We start from the raw sequence: 16,419 nt of genomic DNA on the forward strand, positions 1-16,419 counted from the left end.
ACTAGCCATTATAATAAAGTGGAGGGTACACAATAATAAGGAGAGGAGATATGTGTGTAAATATATATTAGATATGTGTGACAGCGGTCTTGGAGCAAAACTATGCTGTCCTGCTCCTGAGCTGCTGCGCTGCCGCCTCCAGAACAATCAATCTGTACAAAGAGAATAACTCATGTATTCACCACCGCCAGGTTTGAAACATTGCTGGCATCAGAATATACATTTCATAACTGGATTCTGTTGCAGGAGACATCCAGACTAAAAATATTGCAGCTCAAATCCTGCCTTCTGCTGTCACTGCAGACCTGGAAGCTCATGCACTTTGATATCTTGTTTCACAAGAAGCTCCTACAGGGAAGACATATAATACATGAACTACATTAACTGCATGCAGTATGATACACGTTATGATTGGATGTTAGTGGTTTTCTTGTTTTCTAGATGATTAGGCAGTTATCTTCTTCTGAAATGGAGAAGAGTATCACTGCAGGTTTAAATGCAGCAATCTTGCATTTAGTGTCACCATAATATAACCTTTAGTATTGGTTGGTGCCTGAATATACAGTGGAATTCTATTAAGGCAGTTATATAGACCTTGTGCTAACCATCAGGCATGTGCACAGGTAGAGCCCTAGTGGTGCTCAAGCACCTGCCCTTTTGTCCTGGATGAGAAAAGTGCCCTTTCTGTATTCATGTCAAATACACATTATTGTGGTCGTCATGCTCCAGTTTATTTGTTCTGTTTTTTAGATGTGAGACGGGAGTTGTTCTTCCAGAAAGCCTGTCGGCCCAAAGATAAACGGGACGATTAAAGTCTCCGTTTGATTCCTTCTACAGGTTGGAACCGACATGCCACGTTCAACGAGTCCAGAAGGCTGAGCCCTGTGTCCGGCTGCTGGGAGGCGAGGAGCTTCCAGACGGACTCTCAAGGAGCTGCTGGACGAGATGCCGGCTCATGTCTCCTGTCCTCAGACTCCAGAGGACGTCATTCATGCTGCTGAGGTCCAGCGGCTGTGGAGACGTCCTCCTCCATGTTGTCTGTTCATTGGTTTTGTTTCAATGTTCTCCATCCAGTTAGGAGTTTGGTATAAAAGCATCATTTCATATACTGCCGGGGTCTGTTACTTACTTTCCTATTTTTGTCAATGAAAATCTTGTAAATAGAAATTATGCATTGCTTTAGTTGGATTATTTAGAGTGAAGATATATGTTGGTATTTGTTACTGATGGTTGCCAACTGACATGACACATTTTGCAATGTAGGATTTTTTGTACGATAAAATATCTTTGTGGTCATTTAAGCTGTTTGGCAAAACACCAAACAAAAATATAATCGTTTATCCGTTATGAAGATGAAAAATGAGCAGTGGTGTAAACTAACAATATATTAGACATTAATTATTAAGAATCAACACAATAAGTAAATATAAAAACTATAACATTGTAGTGCATAAGTCTCAACCATTAAAGTTGAATTATAACCCAATATGAACATCATAACAGTGTTTGCTGACCCAGTAGTTTTTAATAAAAAGACATATTTAGATGTTGCTGTACATGTATTTATTAAAATCAGGAGATAATCTAAATACTGTACACAGTTAACATGAACGTACAGTATTCCATGTGACAAATGAAATAATTATTATGTCTCGTTCAGGCTGAAGCGTCCGTCTTCTTCACAGCTGCTTCCTGTGTGGGCGGGGCGGGCGGTGTCAGGGGTCTGGGTGGACGGGCGGGGGGGGTGTCCTGATTGTACTTGTTCAGTGGTCTGCTGAGGGTGACGGGTTGGTTGACATCCACCTTCAGCTGGGAGAGAGACAGAGGAGTCCTGCCCTGTGAGACACAAACACCAGAGATGAATATGTTTGAACTGAACCACACAACCTTTACATTGTGTTGGATCTGGCCTCCAATGATGGATCGTATTACTGATACTTCTGTCGTCTGAGTGAGGGATTACTTACTCCGCCCACTAAAAGAAAGGCAACCGGCGCTCTTCATCTGGTCCTGTAGTCCTTCATCCTTCTCATGTGGTCCTCCCTCGTCATCTTCTTCGTCGTCGTTAAGGAGATCCTGGTAGACTCTTCTGTGTCACAGCAATCGATACCTAAATAAAAAGTATAACCACACCAACCAGCCTTCCCCCGCCAGGAGCGAGGGAAGGCTGGTTGGAACTTTATCAGTCCTGCAGGGCAGTCGGGCTCCTCCTCTTCCTGCTCCTCCTGGGAGACTTCTGGTTTCTGGGGGACTGGGGCCGGAGCTGCTTCAAGACCTTCCACAGCTAAAGAGAGGGTGAGAGGACAGGAATACCAAAGGACAGATACGGGAGAACGGGTCTGCATCTATCTATCTATCAAGTGTCTCTCGGTCTGTCTATCCATCTATCTATTGCAAAGTATGTTTTCACATATAAGGAATGTGTCGTGGCGGGTGGGGCAACATTAGACAATAACATTAAACAATCAACAAAGTGAAAGAATTGTAACATTACATTTACAGTAGAATATAAAATAAAGTGCACATACAAACCAATAACAGTACTTTAAACAGTGTAGTGTAAGTTTAAAGGGACAAGTGTATCACTAACCTGATAACTTACCTGCGGGCCTGTCTCTGGCGGGCCCGTCGGAGTCGGATGATCTGGCGGAACAGGAGTCGGACGGATCGGAGCCGGAGTCGACGCCGCATCTGGTCTGGTGATAAACGGGCCAAGACAAGCAACAAAGCCGCACTCACATTGCGATACTCAATTTCCGCAACAATATGTTCCTCGACAAACCGGATGGCCAGGAGCTCCAGCGTAGTCTCCAGCCGCTGAAGGGAAACATTTAAGGATTCTTCATTAAATAAAATAGTTCTGGATTACATTGAGCAATAACATATTCAGATTCCAGCTGCTGATCTATCAGTTAGGTCAATATACAACTGTTAAGACTTGTGAGCCACACCTTCCAGACTAAACAATGTTTCATATCTTCTCACTTTCCCCTTTATAAACCTTTAATTGTGCGACAGGAGGGTTAATTGTTAAATAAATAGTTCATGGGATAGTATTAAGTAAAAGGGGCAGATGTTTGTCGAATAAGTGACGTTTCAGTCAAACAGTCAAAACAAACCAACTCATTGTCTCAATCAGATGCGTCTCTAACACACCTGGTGTGATGACGTCACACTGACGCATGATTCTATTTCAGTATTAAGAATATCTTTTTTCAGAAATGTCAAGGTAAAATCTGTCATATTTGATCGCCTCTAAATAAAATAACATTGTTTTAAATCCACTCCACTAATAGTTAACACATACCACAGATATCCAGCGACTTTTAAGACATTCCGGTCCTCAAATAATCATTTTACACAGAGAAACCTCCACCACATCTGTATTTTTCAAACAGGCCCCTTGACATTGTGAACTGTTCAACTATAAACTCAAAAGGTTTCACTGATTTCTCAACTGAGAACGTTTTAAATGGTTTTAAGGTAAGAATCAATAACAAAAATGCTAAATATAAATATAAAACTTACCTCCCCGCAGCGCGTACGAGTGGTCCTCCATTCTCCGGCTTCTCGGTGGTCCGCGGAAGAGGAAGTCAGAAACTAGAACGAGATTCAAGGATAACTTTCAGCTCGCGGTCAACAGCTCGAGGAGTTAGCTTCACAGCTCCGGTCAACCAGAGGGTTCAAGCTCAAACGTGTTGGACCGATAGCTCTGAGTTAAGGGCCCCAAAAACAGGTCCATGCGAACTTTATGGAATACGGCTACAGATCTCACTCATTATTCTCCACTTCACGAGGTGCATCTCAGAGCGCGAGATGCTGGAGGCAGCGCGCGCTCGTGCACTCCCATCAGTTAACTCGACTTAACAAAGCACTGCGACAACGAGCACCGTGCATTTTAATGTTAAATAAATCACTTTCATATGATAAAGTAAAAGGAGCAGACGTGTGTACAATAAGGCCCGTTTCAACGGTCACAACAGAGCAGCTCAGGGTCACGCGCAGCTCAGCTCAGGTGACCGCTGGAGCATCCAAACTCCCGCGCGTTTCATATGGTTACCATGGTGCCGAGTTTATGCATTTTACAGGGTATATTTGAGAATTCTATAAAAATGGTTCAGGCGCCATCTTTTTTCTGTAATTTCAAAGTTAAATGTCGACGTTTTGATGCCTTAAAACAAAAATAAAAGGGGTTTCGAGGAGTTGCACTAATTGTCAACACATTCCGCACATCTCCTGACATTTTCAAGACATTCTGCAGCTCAAATCTCATTTTACACGACGAATCATCGACTGAGTGTCACTTTACACAAAATATGTTCCCCCAAAATTTCCTGTCTACATTCAAAACGTTAAAACTCAAAAGGTTTCACTGATTTCTAAACTGAGAACACTTTTATGGATTTAAGGGGATACGTTAAAAATAAAAATGCTAAATTAAATGTAGAAATGGTCTTACCTTATCCAGAGCTGCCAACTTTTCAAAAAACCTTGGAGTGAGATTTTGTCGGGGCTGACCAAAATGTTGCCGCGCACGCAGCCACACACGTTGGTGGCTCAAATATCAGGAAATTTTAATTAATGTGGCATTGTACCCATGTTGTACCCTGCATTCTGGCCTGGCAACGGTCTTTTACGAGGCATCTTTTCCACCTTAAATAATTAAAATGTTTTTTAATAACTCTACTCTCATTTACAAAAACATGCCTCATTCTATTGCACAAATGTCCTACTTTTACATCCTACTTTTTTGAGAGGGTCCTTTTCCTAGGCCTGTAAATAAAGTGCTAAAACTGTTACGCCCTAGAGATACTGGACCCCAAAGCAAAAGACTTAGAGAGATGATCAAAAGCAAAAAGTTTATTCTTAGATAAGCAGAGGCAAAGAAAAAAGGCAGTGGAGGCAGGAAGCTGGCTGGCACGGAGACGTCAGAGACAGGAGGCACAAATCCAGGATAGCAGCGAGACACACCGTAGGGTCGAACACAAGGAATTATCTGGCAGGGAAGTGGCAAGAGGACTGGGCCTTTATACACAGGTGATTAGGTGAGTGGAAACAGGTGTGCCTCGCTTGCTGCTGGGAGGAGCCAGCCAACTCCCTGTCACACACCAGGCCTGCAGAGGAAAACAGAGAAGGGAGGAGGAGACAGAAGAAAAACACAAAAAGGCACACAACAAAACCATAACTAAACTGAATCATCACAAAAACACTTAAACAAACAATGCTCTGATGTTTTGAGCATGCAGTATACCAAGAGGTTAACAAGGTGCTCTCCTGCTGCTTGTTATGACAGCTGAGTTTACATCACCACACAAAATCACACGCACAAACACAACGAATTATTTTAAGATTTAAAGTTTAAGAGAGTGAGAACTTAATTGAACCACATGTCATTAACAGGGCTCTTAAGTTTTGAAGACAGGCAAGAGTGACATCTCTATCCAGGATGCTTTATTTTCATTGGTTGCTGGATTAAATCTTACAGATACAACAGATACGGTTTTTTCTGATTGGCTATTGCAGAGCTGCCAACTCTCACGGTTTGACCGTGTGACACACGCTTTTGCATGTTTTCACACGCTCTCACGCCACACAACCAATATCTCACGGCAAAAGAAATTCAGATTTTTGGCAGAGGCGCGTTCGTTCCTTTTCAAACTCCCCGACGATAGATGGCGCTAAGGAGCGCATCTGTAAACATGTTCGCTGCATACACATCCTATTTACCCCAAAGAGTCCCGGAGTTAGCAACAGAAGAAGATTTTCAAAACGACACAACCGCGGGAGAAACTCAGGAGGAGCAGAGACGAAGGTATGTTTTACATGTGGTTCAAATAAGTACTCACTCTCTTTAACTTTAAATCTTGAAAGAAATTATTCGTTGTGTTTGTGCGTGTGATTTTGTGTGTTGATGTAAACTCAGCTGTCATAACAAGCAGTAGGAGAGCACCTTGTTAACTTCTTGGTAGACTGCAAGATGTATTCCAAAGAATTTAACATAAAGACAGGACATTTGTGCAATTGAATTAGGCATGTTTTTGTAAATGAGAGTAGAGTTATCAAAAACCATTTAAATTCCTTAAGGTAGCAAAGATGTCTCGTAAAAGACCTTTGCCAGGCCCAGGACAAAAGGGAAGTCTATTATATTATTTAAAGAACCAGCCAAGTCAGAAAAGACAGACAAACACACTGTCAGAACAGCCAACAACAGAAACAACAGGGCAACAGACAGAGGAGCAACAGACAGGACAGAGAGAGCCGGAGATGGGACAGAGAGAGCAACAGACAGGACAAACTGAAGAGGAGAAACAGACGGGAGCGATAGAAGCACATGCAGAAGAGCAACAGACAGGACAAATAGAACAACCAACAGTGCAGATGGAAGAAGACACAGCGGGACAGACAGAAGAGACTCCCCCAATCCAACAACAGGGCCAGAAGAGGCGTGCTCTGGCTGGAGCAGCAACATATAGAACCCTTTTCCAAAATGAGTGGACCTCTACATGGCCATTTATTACAAGAGGGAGCCTCAACACGCACTACTGGTGTGCAGTCTGCCGTATTGAGAACACATGTTGCCACCAGGGTGTGACAGATGTAGTGCGCCACATAAAACTAAAGGCCACCAAGAAAAGCAACAAGCTCTTCAGTCCACAGCCAAAATCTCACAATATACAATGCCCGTTCCCTCTGTCGAGGGATGTCTGCACAAGAGGTGAAGGTATGATGTGTGTAATAGTCCTGTCAAGGTTCAGTCAAGAGTTTTGTGTTCTAGTTGAATACAGTAAATTCATGGTTGATAGTTTTGACTAATTTGTGGTTTGTATTTCAGTGTATTTCAGTCCAATTTTCTTAATTTAAGATCTTAGTTGCTGAATGTGTTTTTTTACCTGTGCCCTATTAGCACAGGTGTTCATTTGAAATAAACAATACTTTTTTGGGAAGATTAATAATTTTTCAGTTTCTTACAGACAAGAAGGGCTGAGGTCAAAATGACAGCTGGGTTGGTGGTCCATAACATTCCTCTAGCCTTTGCAGACCACCTGGGGCCTCTCCTTAAAGATTGTTTTGGAGATTCAAAGATGGCGCAGGATTACAGGTGTGGCAGGACTAAGTCATCTTGCATTATTAACGAAGCGCTGGCTCCTTATTTCACCCAAGAGCTTGTAAAGGAGCTCAAAAACGGCCCATACACCCTTGTTACGGATGGGTCAAATGACACAGGTATTTCCCAAACTATTTATCTCTTCTGCAAAACATTTGCTTTGTGTAAACATTGAACAACATAAGCATTTGTATAACTTTAACTTGTCATTATAGGAGCGCAAAAGATGAACCCGCTTACTGTCCGGGTCTTCGTGGGAGGCAAAGTTGTCCACCAATTTTTGAGCATGTGCACAACAAGTGGGAAGACATGTGGAACAGCAAGCGAGATCTTCGCCAACATTAACTCCACCCTAGAGGAGCATGGTATCCCTTGGGAGAACTGTGTTGCTCTCTCAGTTGACAATGCAGCTGTGAACATCGGACCACACAATTCAATCGCCTCTAGGGTGCTCCAGAAACACCCCAACGCCTACATTCATGGCTGTCCTTGTCATGTGGCACATAACACTGCCAAAGCTGCAGGAGGGGGATTTTTTAAAGTGAGTTAAGGCCTGATTTATCTCTACATGTAACTTTATATTTGTATCCTAATTACATGCATTGAATGAATGTTATGATTTGATTAATGCATTGCAGGTGTCTGGTTTTGATTTGGAGGACATGGTCGTGGACATCGGTTACTGGTTCAAAGGTAGCACAAATCGTAAAGGATACCTGACAGGTATGCATGTTTGATACTATTTCGTGTAATATTGAAATGCAGAGCTTAAGAAAAGATATGATATGGAATTAAATGTTTGAAACAGAGTTTTGCGAGCTGCATGAAGCCGAGTACATGGAGGTCCTCCTGCACAGCTCAGTTCGTTGGCTAAGCCTTGAACGTTGTGTGACCAGAATCCTGAGGCTTTACGAACCTCTCGCGAGCTACTTCAAATCTGCAAGTATGGTCATCAATTTTCAATTTCATTATGCAGCAACTACATGGATTGTTAGTCACATACTTATTGACAACCTCTTGTTTTCTGTTATTTATTAATTGATTCAAGATGAAAATCAGGCCAGATTCAAGAGGCTTGTGCAGGAATTTACTGACCCCATGACAGAAGTGTACCTGCTGTTCTACCAAGCCACCGTACCAACCTTCACTGACTTCAACTTGCTTCTCCAGAGACAGCAGTCAGCCATATATTTGTAACATGATGAGGTGGGTTTGGATCTTGCTGTTTTCCCCATCTGTGTTTCTTGCTGATATCTGCAGGGATCTAATACTATTTCTGTAAATGTCGGTCATAGATGGTGAAATTCAACGCAAGCTGTGTTCAAGATTTATGGTTCCAGCAGCTCTGCAAGGCCATGAGGAGCCTTGTGCAATTGCCTACGAAGAGAAGGCAAACCATTTGCCAGGTTAGTGTTTGACTATTATTATGATCATACACTGTGATATGTTATAGATCAAATGTGATATGTAGCCTTGCACCTAGCCTTTTGCTACTTCATGAGTAGAGATCTAAGGTTTGTGGTAGTCCTCCCAACAATGAGCTTCTGGTTGGATTTCTTGCCCTATGTGTCAAGCTGATATTGCTGCATCAGTGTGTTAAACCATTTATGTTAACCTGATATGCTATATCTGTACAGGAAAAAGTTGAACATTGGGTTCACAACCAGGGCTAAACTCACCAGATATCTGGATGAGGGTGACATCACACCACGGCAGGTGGATACATTCCATGAAGCTGTGTTAAGTTTCTTAACAAGTGCTGTGGGCTATGCACTTAGGAAGCTGCCACTGGAAGAGCCAGTGATCAAACATTCAAAATGTGTAGATGTGCGGCAGAGGGCTGAAAGTGGCATTGAAGATGTCCTTTACTTTGTTGAAAGGTTAGTTTTTTTCTTTAATTAATGTCTACCATCTTAGTTAAAATGCTTATGATGAGGTATATTCACCCTAAACTGCACATGAGTTATTCTTATATGGCTTTTCCTTAAACATGTATATTAACTGCTGCTGGTTGATGAGAAAATACCTGTAACTAAACAACCTCTAACTCAACTTTCATAAATAGGTTCCCCCATCTCCTCCCATACCATGGGCCAGAGGAGCATGACCACCTGGGTGAGGAGTTTTTAAACTATCAGACAATGCCAACAATCTCCCTTCATGAAGAAACGGATATGGAAAGCTTCTGGGCTGGAATGGCAACACGGAAACATAAGGTATACATTTATTTGGTCTTTTTTTTGGCAGGTGTGGCTTGACTGCATCTGTTGCTTTTATTGATGCATGCATATATTGTGTCATACATGATGCAAACTATGCATGTTGTATCTAAAGTTTGTTACAGTATACTTACAGTATTAAATATGGTATGTTTTTCCATTTTGTTCTTGGTTCATTCTCAATAGGTAACAGGAGCCAAAGAATTTCAGAGGCTTGCTGCCGTTGCCAAGCTGGTTCTGGTGTTGCCCCATTCGAATGCAGATGCTGAGAGGGTGTTTTCAGTTGTGGGACTGAATAAGACAAAAACCAGAAATAGCCTGGCATTAGATGGCACTCTGTCCTCCATCATGGCCATAAAGATGGCTGACCTGGAGCCCTGCTTCAGATGGGAGCCCCCCTCAGCGGTCATCAAGGCCTCCAAGAAGGCCACAGGCCAGTACAACCTTGCCCACAAATCCTAAAAAATGACTAACCAAATTACTTCTGATCTCCTTCTTAATACTTCATTTTTTGTTATTTTATTTATTTGTTGATCCATTGTTTTGCTTTAAAGGCTACTGTTTAAGCACTTTATTTGTTGCACTTTTTAGTTTGATAATGAAAAATATTTTCTCCTAACTAAACTTGTCATTTTGTTGCTGAACATAAATCATTAAGTCTATCCATTGTCGTATAAAGTCCGCCCTGACAATTTGACTGGTCCGAACAATTTTTGATTTTGGATCATTTCTCCCCAACGGAGCAGTGCCAGACCAAACTTCCAGACCTCAAATGTTGTGGGCGGGGCTAAGTTTGGCTGGTACCAGGCTACATCTTTAGCATACCACCCAAAAATCCACTAGAATGCATGAAATAACATCTACTTAAACCAAAATGTCCTGGGGGTGGACCATCTGCTATGTCTTTGCTTCACAGAATGTAACCAATGTTGTCCATCTCCAGTAGGCCACCCCTATCAACGACGTTGGGCCCCACAAACCACCAGAATGCAGGATACAACATGGGTACAACGCCAAATTAATTCAAATTTCCTGATATTTGAGCCACCAACGTGTGGCTGCGTGCGCGGCAAAATTTTGGTCACCCCCGACACAATCTCACTCCAAGGTTTTTTGAAAAGTTGGCAGCTCTGGCTATTGTGTAGCCCATATCTTTATTTTATTTTATTGGCTGATAAGTGGCACCTCGCAGCAGAACCCCAGGGGAGCGCTTGATTCCTCCACGGTGAGGGCAGCGCGGCCAGCTCATGTTTGCGTGCTGCGGAACATTAAAACATGAAATAGCCGAGAGTTTTTTCAGCGTGAGAAATACGATGTGTGGCGGGAGTGCGTGACGTAAGACCGAAATGCGTGACTGTCACGCTCAATGCGTGACACTTGAGAGCCCTGCATTCACACACCGTAGTCTCTGCTCGTTGTGTCTGTTTGAAAATATTCTTCTGTTGCTAACTTCGGGACTCTTTGGGGTAAATAGGATGTCTATGCAGCGAATAGGTTTATAGATGTGCTCCTTAGCGCCATCTATCGTCGCGGAGTTTGAAAAGAAACCAACGCGCCTCGGGCCAAAATCAGAATTTCTTTTGCCGTGAGATATTGGTTGTGTGGCGTGAGAGCGTGTGAAAACATGCAAAAGCGTGTGTCACACGGCGAAACCGTGAGAGTTGGTAGCTCTGCACTCCACTACAGTAGGTGGCGGAAATGCACCGTTCACTGGATGCCATCCACCTAAAAATTAAAAAAGAAGAAGAAGAAGAAGAACACAAATCAAAGAATAGACATTTATCTTGCAATTGTGTTGTAATGTATTTTTAATCACAGGCAACATGTTTTTGAATATACATTTAATTATACCGTATACATAATTTGTATGTACTCCTACACTTATTTTATTTGTTTAATAGCTAGACAGTTTCATGTTGTGATCTTGTGATTCAAAGAAACATTGTTTCGGCTTCTATAAAATAAGGGATAACTATATTGATTACAAATAGAGTGGATAACGGTGTTTGCCTCTTACTATGACGTGAGGCATAAATATTAATCTCCAGATATGTAAATGTCTGTTAAACAAAGCAAAGCACGACAGTAGTCTCTCAGCTGTCAGCAACGATTCCTAAATATCCGGTTCACTTCCAAAACAAGGCCGACAGCAAGCAGTCGCAGCCGGAAATGACGTCTTTTACGGAGCTCTTCGTTGGATGGACGAATTACAATAAACTACTTAAATTGTCTTTTCTCTTGTTCACTTGACAGCTGTACAGTACGTTGTTTTTCTTCAGTTTGTTTATCCATGTGTAACTTTATCGTTTTTTTTGTGGCCGGAAGTAGCTACACGTTAACTTCACTGTCTATTCAAAAACATGATATAGCGCCCTCTAGTGTACGTCAGTCAACATCGTCGTATAAATACTGTGGATATTATGTTACATACAGGCAGTGAAAGAACAGCAAACTATGAACGGAGCGTCCCGGTGTTTCCTTTTAATCACGTAATAAAAGTGCTCGTTTCGGCTTAATAACGTTATTGATGAAGCTTTACTGATGCATGTAGCTTATAGCCACGTATGTTAACTGCTCCACATTGATTTGAATTAGTTAGTTACTTAGCAGATTAAGGTTATCAGAAAAAATATACTCAATTAATAAATGAAGTGTTATATATTATATATTAAAACGAGCAATGAGCAATTATACTTGGGCTAACACACACATACATGGCAGTGATTTGTGTAAAACTATTTGTACACTCAACCAATTCTTTATTTGATTTTCAATTCAAACGATAATGCATTCTATTGTCTTTTGAGATCGTTAAAGTGCTTCTTAATTGCAGGTGTGTCCAATTAATGGAATATGAAAACTGGGGATACACGAATGAGGAAGGGGGCGGGGCGTTCACGAACGCATCCTTTGTCCAGCTATCTGAGCTCAGTGATTGGCGGAAACGTGCTGTGACGTCCCGCGTGTCACGTGCTCAGCGCACAGGTATAAATAGGAGTGAGGGGAGCATCTTTCATTATTCACAAGTGGTTCTTGCTTCAACAGTGTTTGAACGGAACTTCTTCCCTCGTACTGCTTCAGCGAGCACGGACACGAGCGAGAAACTAAAGCCAGTAAAATGGAGTCTCAGGTCCGTCAGAACTACCACCGCGACTCCGAGGCCGCCGTCAACCGGATGATCAACATGGAGATGTTTGCCTCCTACACCTACACGTCCATGGTGAGAGACGACACCTGCTCTTACTTTAATCTAGTAGTACGTATCGATGTCTAACAATCTGCATTTATTGTTTACAAAAACGACAAACATTGGCTGACTCATCTGTTAAAGGAAATGTGAACTGGTCTCTTATTGTTTTATAACTGACTGTTGCCTCAGTGCATGCTGTCTTTTCTCACTTGTTTATATGATGGTTGCCAGATATGTAGTCTTATCCCCCACCCACCATATCAAGTCCAATATGCTCCTTCATGCTTATTCCCTTTTTAAATGTATTTGGCCCTCCTCTCCAAACTCCATGCTTGTTCTAACTGACTAGACATTATGAAGTCACGACTCCTGTTTAGGGATGAGAATTGATATGATTTTAAAGATTCCGATGCCTTATCGATTCCTGCTAATCGATTCGATTCTTAATGGGCAAGGGGTGAAAAAAAGAGCACAAACGGGTTTATTTACATTAATTAGTTGGAATGCTTCAGCAGTCCAACTATTATTCTTGTAATCTTTATTTAAACTTTTTATTATTCTATTTCTTCCGTACCTTTTTTGCCCCTCTTCTTCTCCTTCATATATTCAGCTATTTGAACCATTCAAATATAAAAAAATTCAGCTTCTTCAGGAATAGAGGGGAATGACTTTTCACATTTCAAATGTTTCAAATTTTTGTATATTTAAATACTTTTATGTTATTTTGAATTCATCAGTTCCTATGGAGAAAATATTCAACTTTAAAAAGCTTACAGTATCTTTATATTTTGAGAATTCAGCTATATAATTTGTTTAATGTTCAGATATCCTTCAGCTATTACTGTATTTTCAAATATTTTTTATCTTTTCAAACTTTCAAATTATTAATTTCTTTATGGAATAAATAATGAATGGGATCCAATGGGGGAAATCTTCAAATCCGCTTCAACTTGTTCAATTTAAAAGCTTACAATATCAGCATACATTCAGCAAAAGAAACAATTCCACCTTTAAAATGTTGACAAGTGTTAGCTATAACTTTATAATTCAGCTTCTTTTCATATCTCATATAGTTATTTAATTGTAACCATTTTAGTTTTATGTGTTTTTCCGCTCCTCCTGGACTTTACAATGGGTGTGTGTGTGGGACCTTAGAGCTGTGACGTCGTCGTTAGAGTGCAGTGCTGCTTCAGAATCTTGCGAAAAAAAGATTTGTATATCGTCACTACGGCCACAATTGTTACTCTTTAGGCATAATTTTTTGATAAAGTAGTAGGTAATCTTGTGCTTGTCGTAGACATGTGACTATGGAATCCAACAGTTTCCCCGATATTTCTAGAGAAGCCTTAATGAGGGGAGAAGTCCGGCTTTCTCCTCAGTCATCTCCATTGTAATTCTGAGCACCTTTCAACTTTTTTGAAGCAAGCAGGAACATTTTCTGAACTGCGATTAAACTCATTTCTTAACCTAAAAAATATTTAAGGACATGTAAACGTTCACAAAAGCTTTGAGCATCTCCTAATGTAGACGTCTTTAGGATCAGAGTTATAGTTCTCTGTCAAATCTGAAGGGTTTAACAGGTTGATTTCATCAGATTCTGTGCTGTCTCTCACTCACACAGGTGTTTCATGTTAGGCTAATCAGTGGCGGATCTCACAGTCTTGTTTATCATACATTTTGAACCCCCCCCCCACACACACACACACACAGACTAACGTTTGTGCGTGTGTGTCTTTAAATGGAGAGATAGAGGAGAACCAGCATTTGAGTTTTTCAGGTCTCATTTAACCCACAAACATATCGGCGCGTTCGGCTCAATCTTTCCGCTCTATTGATTCTACTATTTTGGTGATTTGATCATGTTTTTTTTTACAAGGTTTAACAAATGCTTTTGTAGAAAATCCACTCGGTGTTTAGATCGTCTATCCTTCACTCTGGTTTCTCCCTCTCTTTCTTTCTTTATCTTTCTCCTTCTGACTCTCAATTTCTTTCTCTCTCTTGATCTCACGTCTGACTTTTCCCCCTCTCTCTCATTTCTTGGATTGTGATTCATATCTTTGACTATTTAGAAGTTAAAGTTTTGCTTATCTTTTTCAGTTATACATTTCCACCCAATATGTTTGTGCTTCAACATTTTCAGCAGGAAGTTTCCCTTTTTGATATGTTCAGATGTTTAAGCTATGTTCAGCCTATTATCTGTTGACAGCTATTTTAAGCTATGTTCAGCTTTAAAACATTTTTTATTTCAGCTAAATTCAGACTTTCAGTTATTCATTTCATATTTCAGCTATTTCCAGACATTTTCAGTTATTCATTTCATATTTCAGCTATTTCCACACATTTTCAGTTATTCATTTCATATTTCAGATATTTCCAGACATTTTCAGTTATTCATTTCATATTTCAGCTATTTTCAGCTTTAAAAAAAAGATATTTTCAGTTATTCATTTCATATTCAGCTATTTTCAAACCTTTTTCAGCAATTTTGTTTTCACTTTTCAGCTTCAAGCTTTCAAATGTTAGCATTCCAACGCATTTTCAGAAGGAAATGCATTTTCTAGTTTTCTATAATGCTGCACACACCATATACAGTAGTATGTATACATACACATTTACATTTTTTTACATAAACAAAAGCATTTATACATATTCCTCTTGAACTTAAAATAACTTACATAAGTTAAATAAAATGTATTCTGTGTAATTTAAATATGTTCCTAGAAATTACAGTGCTCCTTTTTTTTCCGTGTGAAATAGAGCCAAACTTTAGAACGCTTCTGCCTCGTTGCCATGTTTGCTGCAGTCTGAGAAGAAACGAAAAAAGTTTGCCCATGCGCAACGCCACAGAGGACCGTTGGCAGAACCGTTAAAGAATTTGGCTGACGATCCCAAACAATCGGTTCACTGAGAACCGGTTCTAAAACAGAACCGGTTCTCGATTCCCATCCCTACTCCTGTGACTGCATAACTGTTTGTCACAACCTTATGTGTGACATCTGCTAACCTCCACCCTCCTCCCCTCCTTACAGGCCTTTTACTTCTCCCGTGACGATGTGGCCCTCGAAGGCTTCGCACATTTCTTCAAGGAGAACAGCGACGAGGAGAGGGGGCACGCCGAGAAGCTGCTGGCCTTCCAGAACAGCCGCGGAGGACGCATCGTCCTCCAGGACATCAAGGTTGGTACAGACTGGAGACTGCCGCACGCTGTGCTTAATGTTGTGTTTAATGTGGTGACCGTTCAGTCTGCTATAATTTACTTTGTTCCCCTCTGTAGAAACCAGACCGTGATGAGTGGGGAAGCGGGCTGGAGGCCCTGCAGTGCGCCCTGCAGCTGGAGAAGAATGTCAACCAGTCCCTGCTGGACCTCCACAAACTGGCTTCTCAAAATGGAGACCCACATGTAAGTCTGCGTTGGCGCTGAGAGGCTGCCTGAGAGGGTCCAGGCTGAACCACCATGTATGAGATGTCTTTGCGTGTAGTAATTCTCTCCTCATTTCTCAGATGTGTGACTTCCTGGAGACCCACTACCTAAATGAGCAGGTGGAGGCCATTAAGAAGCTCGGCGACTACATCACCAACCTAGCCCGCATGGACGCCAGCAAGGACAAGATGGCGGAGTACCTGTTCGACAAGCACACCATGAGCAAGAGCTAAATGTGCAAAGTCACAGGGTCGAGTCTGGAGTGGAAACGAGTTGTGGAGGTGTTTCTGTTTTGAATGTCATTTAAGCATTTATAGGTCATGACTTTGCCCTCATCACCTTTATATCTTATGTGACTGACTGTTTCTTATCTGTTCCTAATCTCAATAAACATTTTGAGCTGGACTGTGGTGTCTGTTTAAATGAGTCTAGTGTTTACACTTTTAAAACTAAGAGCCCGAGTTAAATTGTTGGGACAACTCAA

At 41.3% G+C, this 16,419-nt stretch overlaps 3 protein-coding genes across 3 annotated transcripts; all 3 read left to right on the forward strand.

Annotated features, from left to right (window-relative positions):
- The first annotated feature begins 6,999 nt into the window (after nt 1-6,999).
- Nucleotides 7,000-8,412, forward strand: LOC130190672 (SCAN domain-containing protein 3-like). The gene is made up of 6 exons (XM_056410209.1): nt 7,000-7,224; nt 7,321-7,646; nt 7,744-7,828; nt 7,914-8,048; nt 8,154-8,311; nt 8,401-8,412. The coding sequence occupies exons 1-5, from the start codon at nt 7,083-7,085 to the stop codon at nt 8,300-8,302; spliced, it is 837 nt and encodes a 278-aa protein (XP_056266184.1). The 5' UTR covers nt 7,000-7,082; the 3' UTR covers nt 8,303-8,311; nt 8,401-8,412.
- Nucleotides 8,307-10,021, forward strand: LOC130189798 (uncharacterized). The gene is made up of 4 exons (XM_056408737.1): nt 8,307-8,311; nt 8,743-8,985; nt 9,171-9,321; nt 9,511-10,021. Exons 1-4 carry the CDS (start codon nt 8,307-8,309, stop codon nt 9,784-9,786), a joined length of 675 nt encoding a protein of 224 aa, XP_056264712.1. The 3' UTR covers nt 9,787-10,021.
- Nucleotides 10,022-12,377: 2,356 nt separating this feature from the next.
- On the forward strand, nt 12,378-16,340 carry LOC130189845 (ferritin, liver middle subunit-like). The gene is made up of 4 exons (XM_056408815.1): nt 12,378-12,544; nt 15,544-15,690; nt 15,789-15,914; nt 16,016-16,340. The coding sequence occupies exons 1-4, from the start codon at nt 12,443-12,445 to the stop codon at nt 16,166-16,168; spliced, it is 528 nt and encodes a 175-aa protein (XP_056264790.1). The 5' UTR covers nt 12,378-12,442; the 3' UTR covers nt 16,169-16,340.
- Nucleotides 16,341-16,419: the final 79 nt, after the last annotated feature.

The sequence above is a fragment of the Pseudoliparis swirei genome, chromosome 24 (assembly GCF_029220125.1).
Source record: "Pseudoliparis swirei isolate HS2019 ecotype Mariana Trench chromosome 24, NWPU_hadal_v1, whole genome shotgun sequence".
In the NCBI taxonomy this organism is placed as follows: domain Eukaryota; kingdom Metazoa; phylum Chordata; class Actinopteri; order Perciformes; family Liparidae; genus Pseudoliparis; species Pseudoliparis swirei.

What these genes read in the sequence shown, in the direction of transcription:
- LOC130189845 (XM_056408815.1), top strand. Translation starts at nt 12,443, where the DNA reads ATGGAGTCTCAGGTCCGTCAGAACTACCACCGCGACTCCGAGGCCGCC. An exon ending in CCTACACCTACACGTCCATG is followed by an intron (nt 12,545 to 15,543) that starts GTGAGAGACGAC and finishes CCCTCCTTACAG; the next exon opens with GCCTTTTACTTCTCCCGTGA. An exon ending in TCGTCCTCCAGGACATCAAG is followed by an intron (nt 15,691 to 15,788) that starts GTTGGTACAGAC and finishes TCCCCTCTGTAG; the next exon opens with AAACCAGACCGTGATGAGTG.
- LOC130189798 (XM_056408737.1), top strand. An exon ending in GTCCTTTACTTTGTTGAAAG is followed by an intron (nt 8,986 to 9,170) that starts GTTAGTTTTTTT and finishes TTTCATAAATAG; the next exon opens with GTTCCCCCATCTCCTCCCAT. An exon ending in TGGCAACACGGAAACATAAG is followed by an intron (nt 9,322 to 9,510) that starts GTATACATTTAT and finishes CATTCTCAATAG; the next exon opens with GTAACAGGAGCCAAAGAATT.
- LOC130190672 (XM_056410209.1), top strand. Translation starts at nt 7,083, where the DNA reads ATGGCGCAGGATTACAGGTGTGGCAGGACTAAGTCATCTTGCATTATT. An exon ending in GGATGGGTCAAATGACACAG is followed by an intron (nt 7,225 to 7,320) that starts GTATTTCCCAAA and finishes TTGTCATTATAG; the next exon opens with GAGCGCAAAAGATGAACCCG. An exon ending in TCGTAAAGGATACCTGACAG is followed by an intron (nt 7,829 to 7,913) that starts GTATGCATGTTT and finishes TGTTTGAAACAG; the next exon opens with AGTTTTGCGAGCTGCATGAA.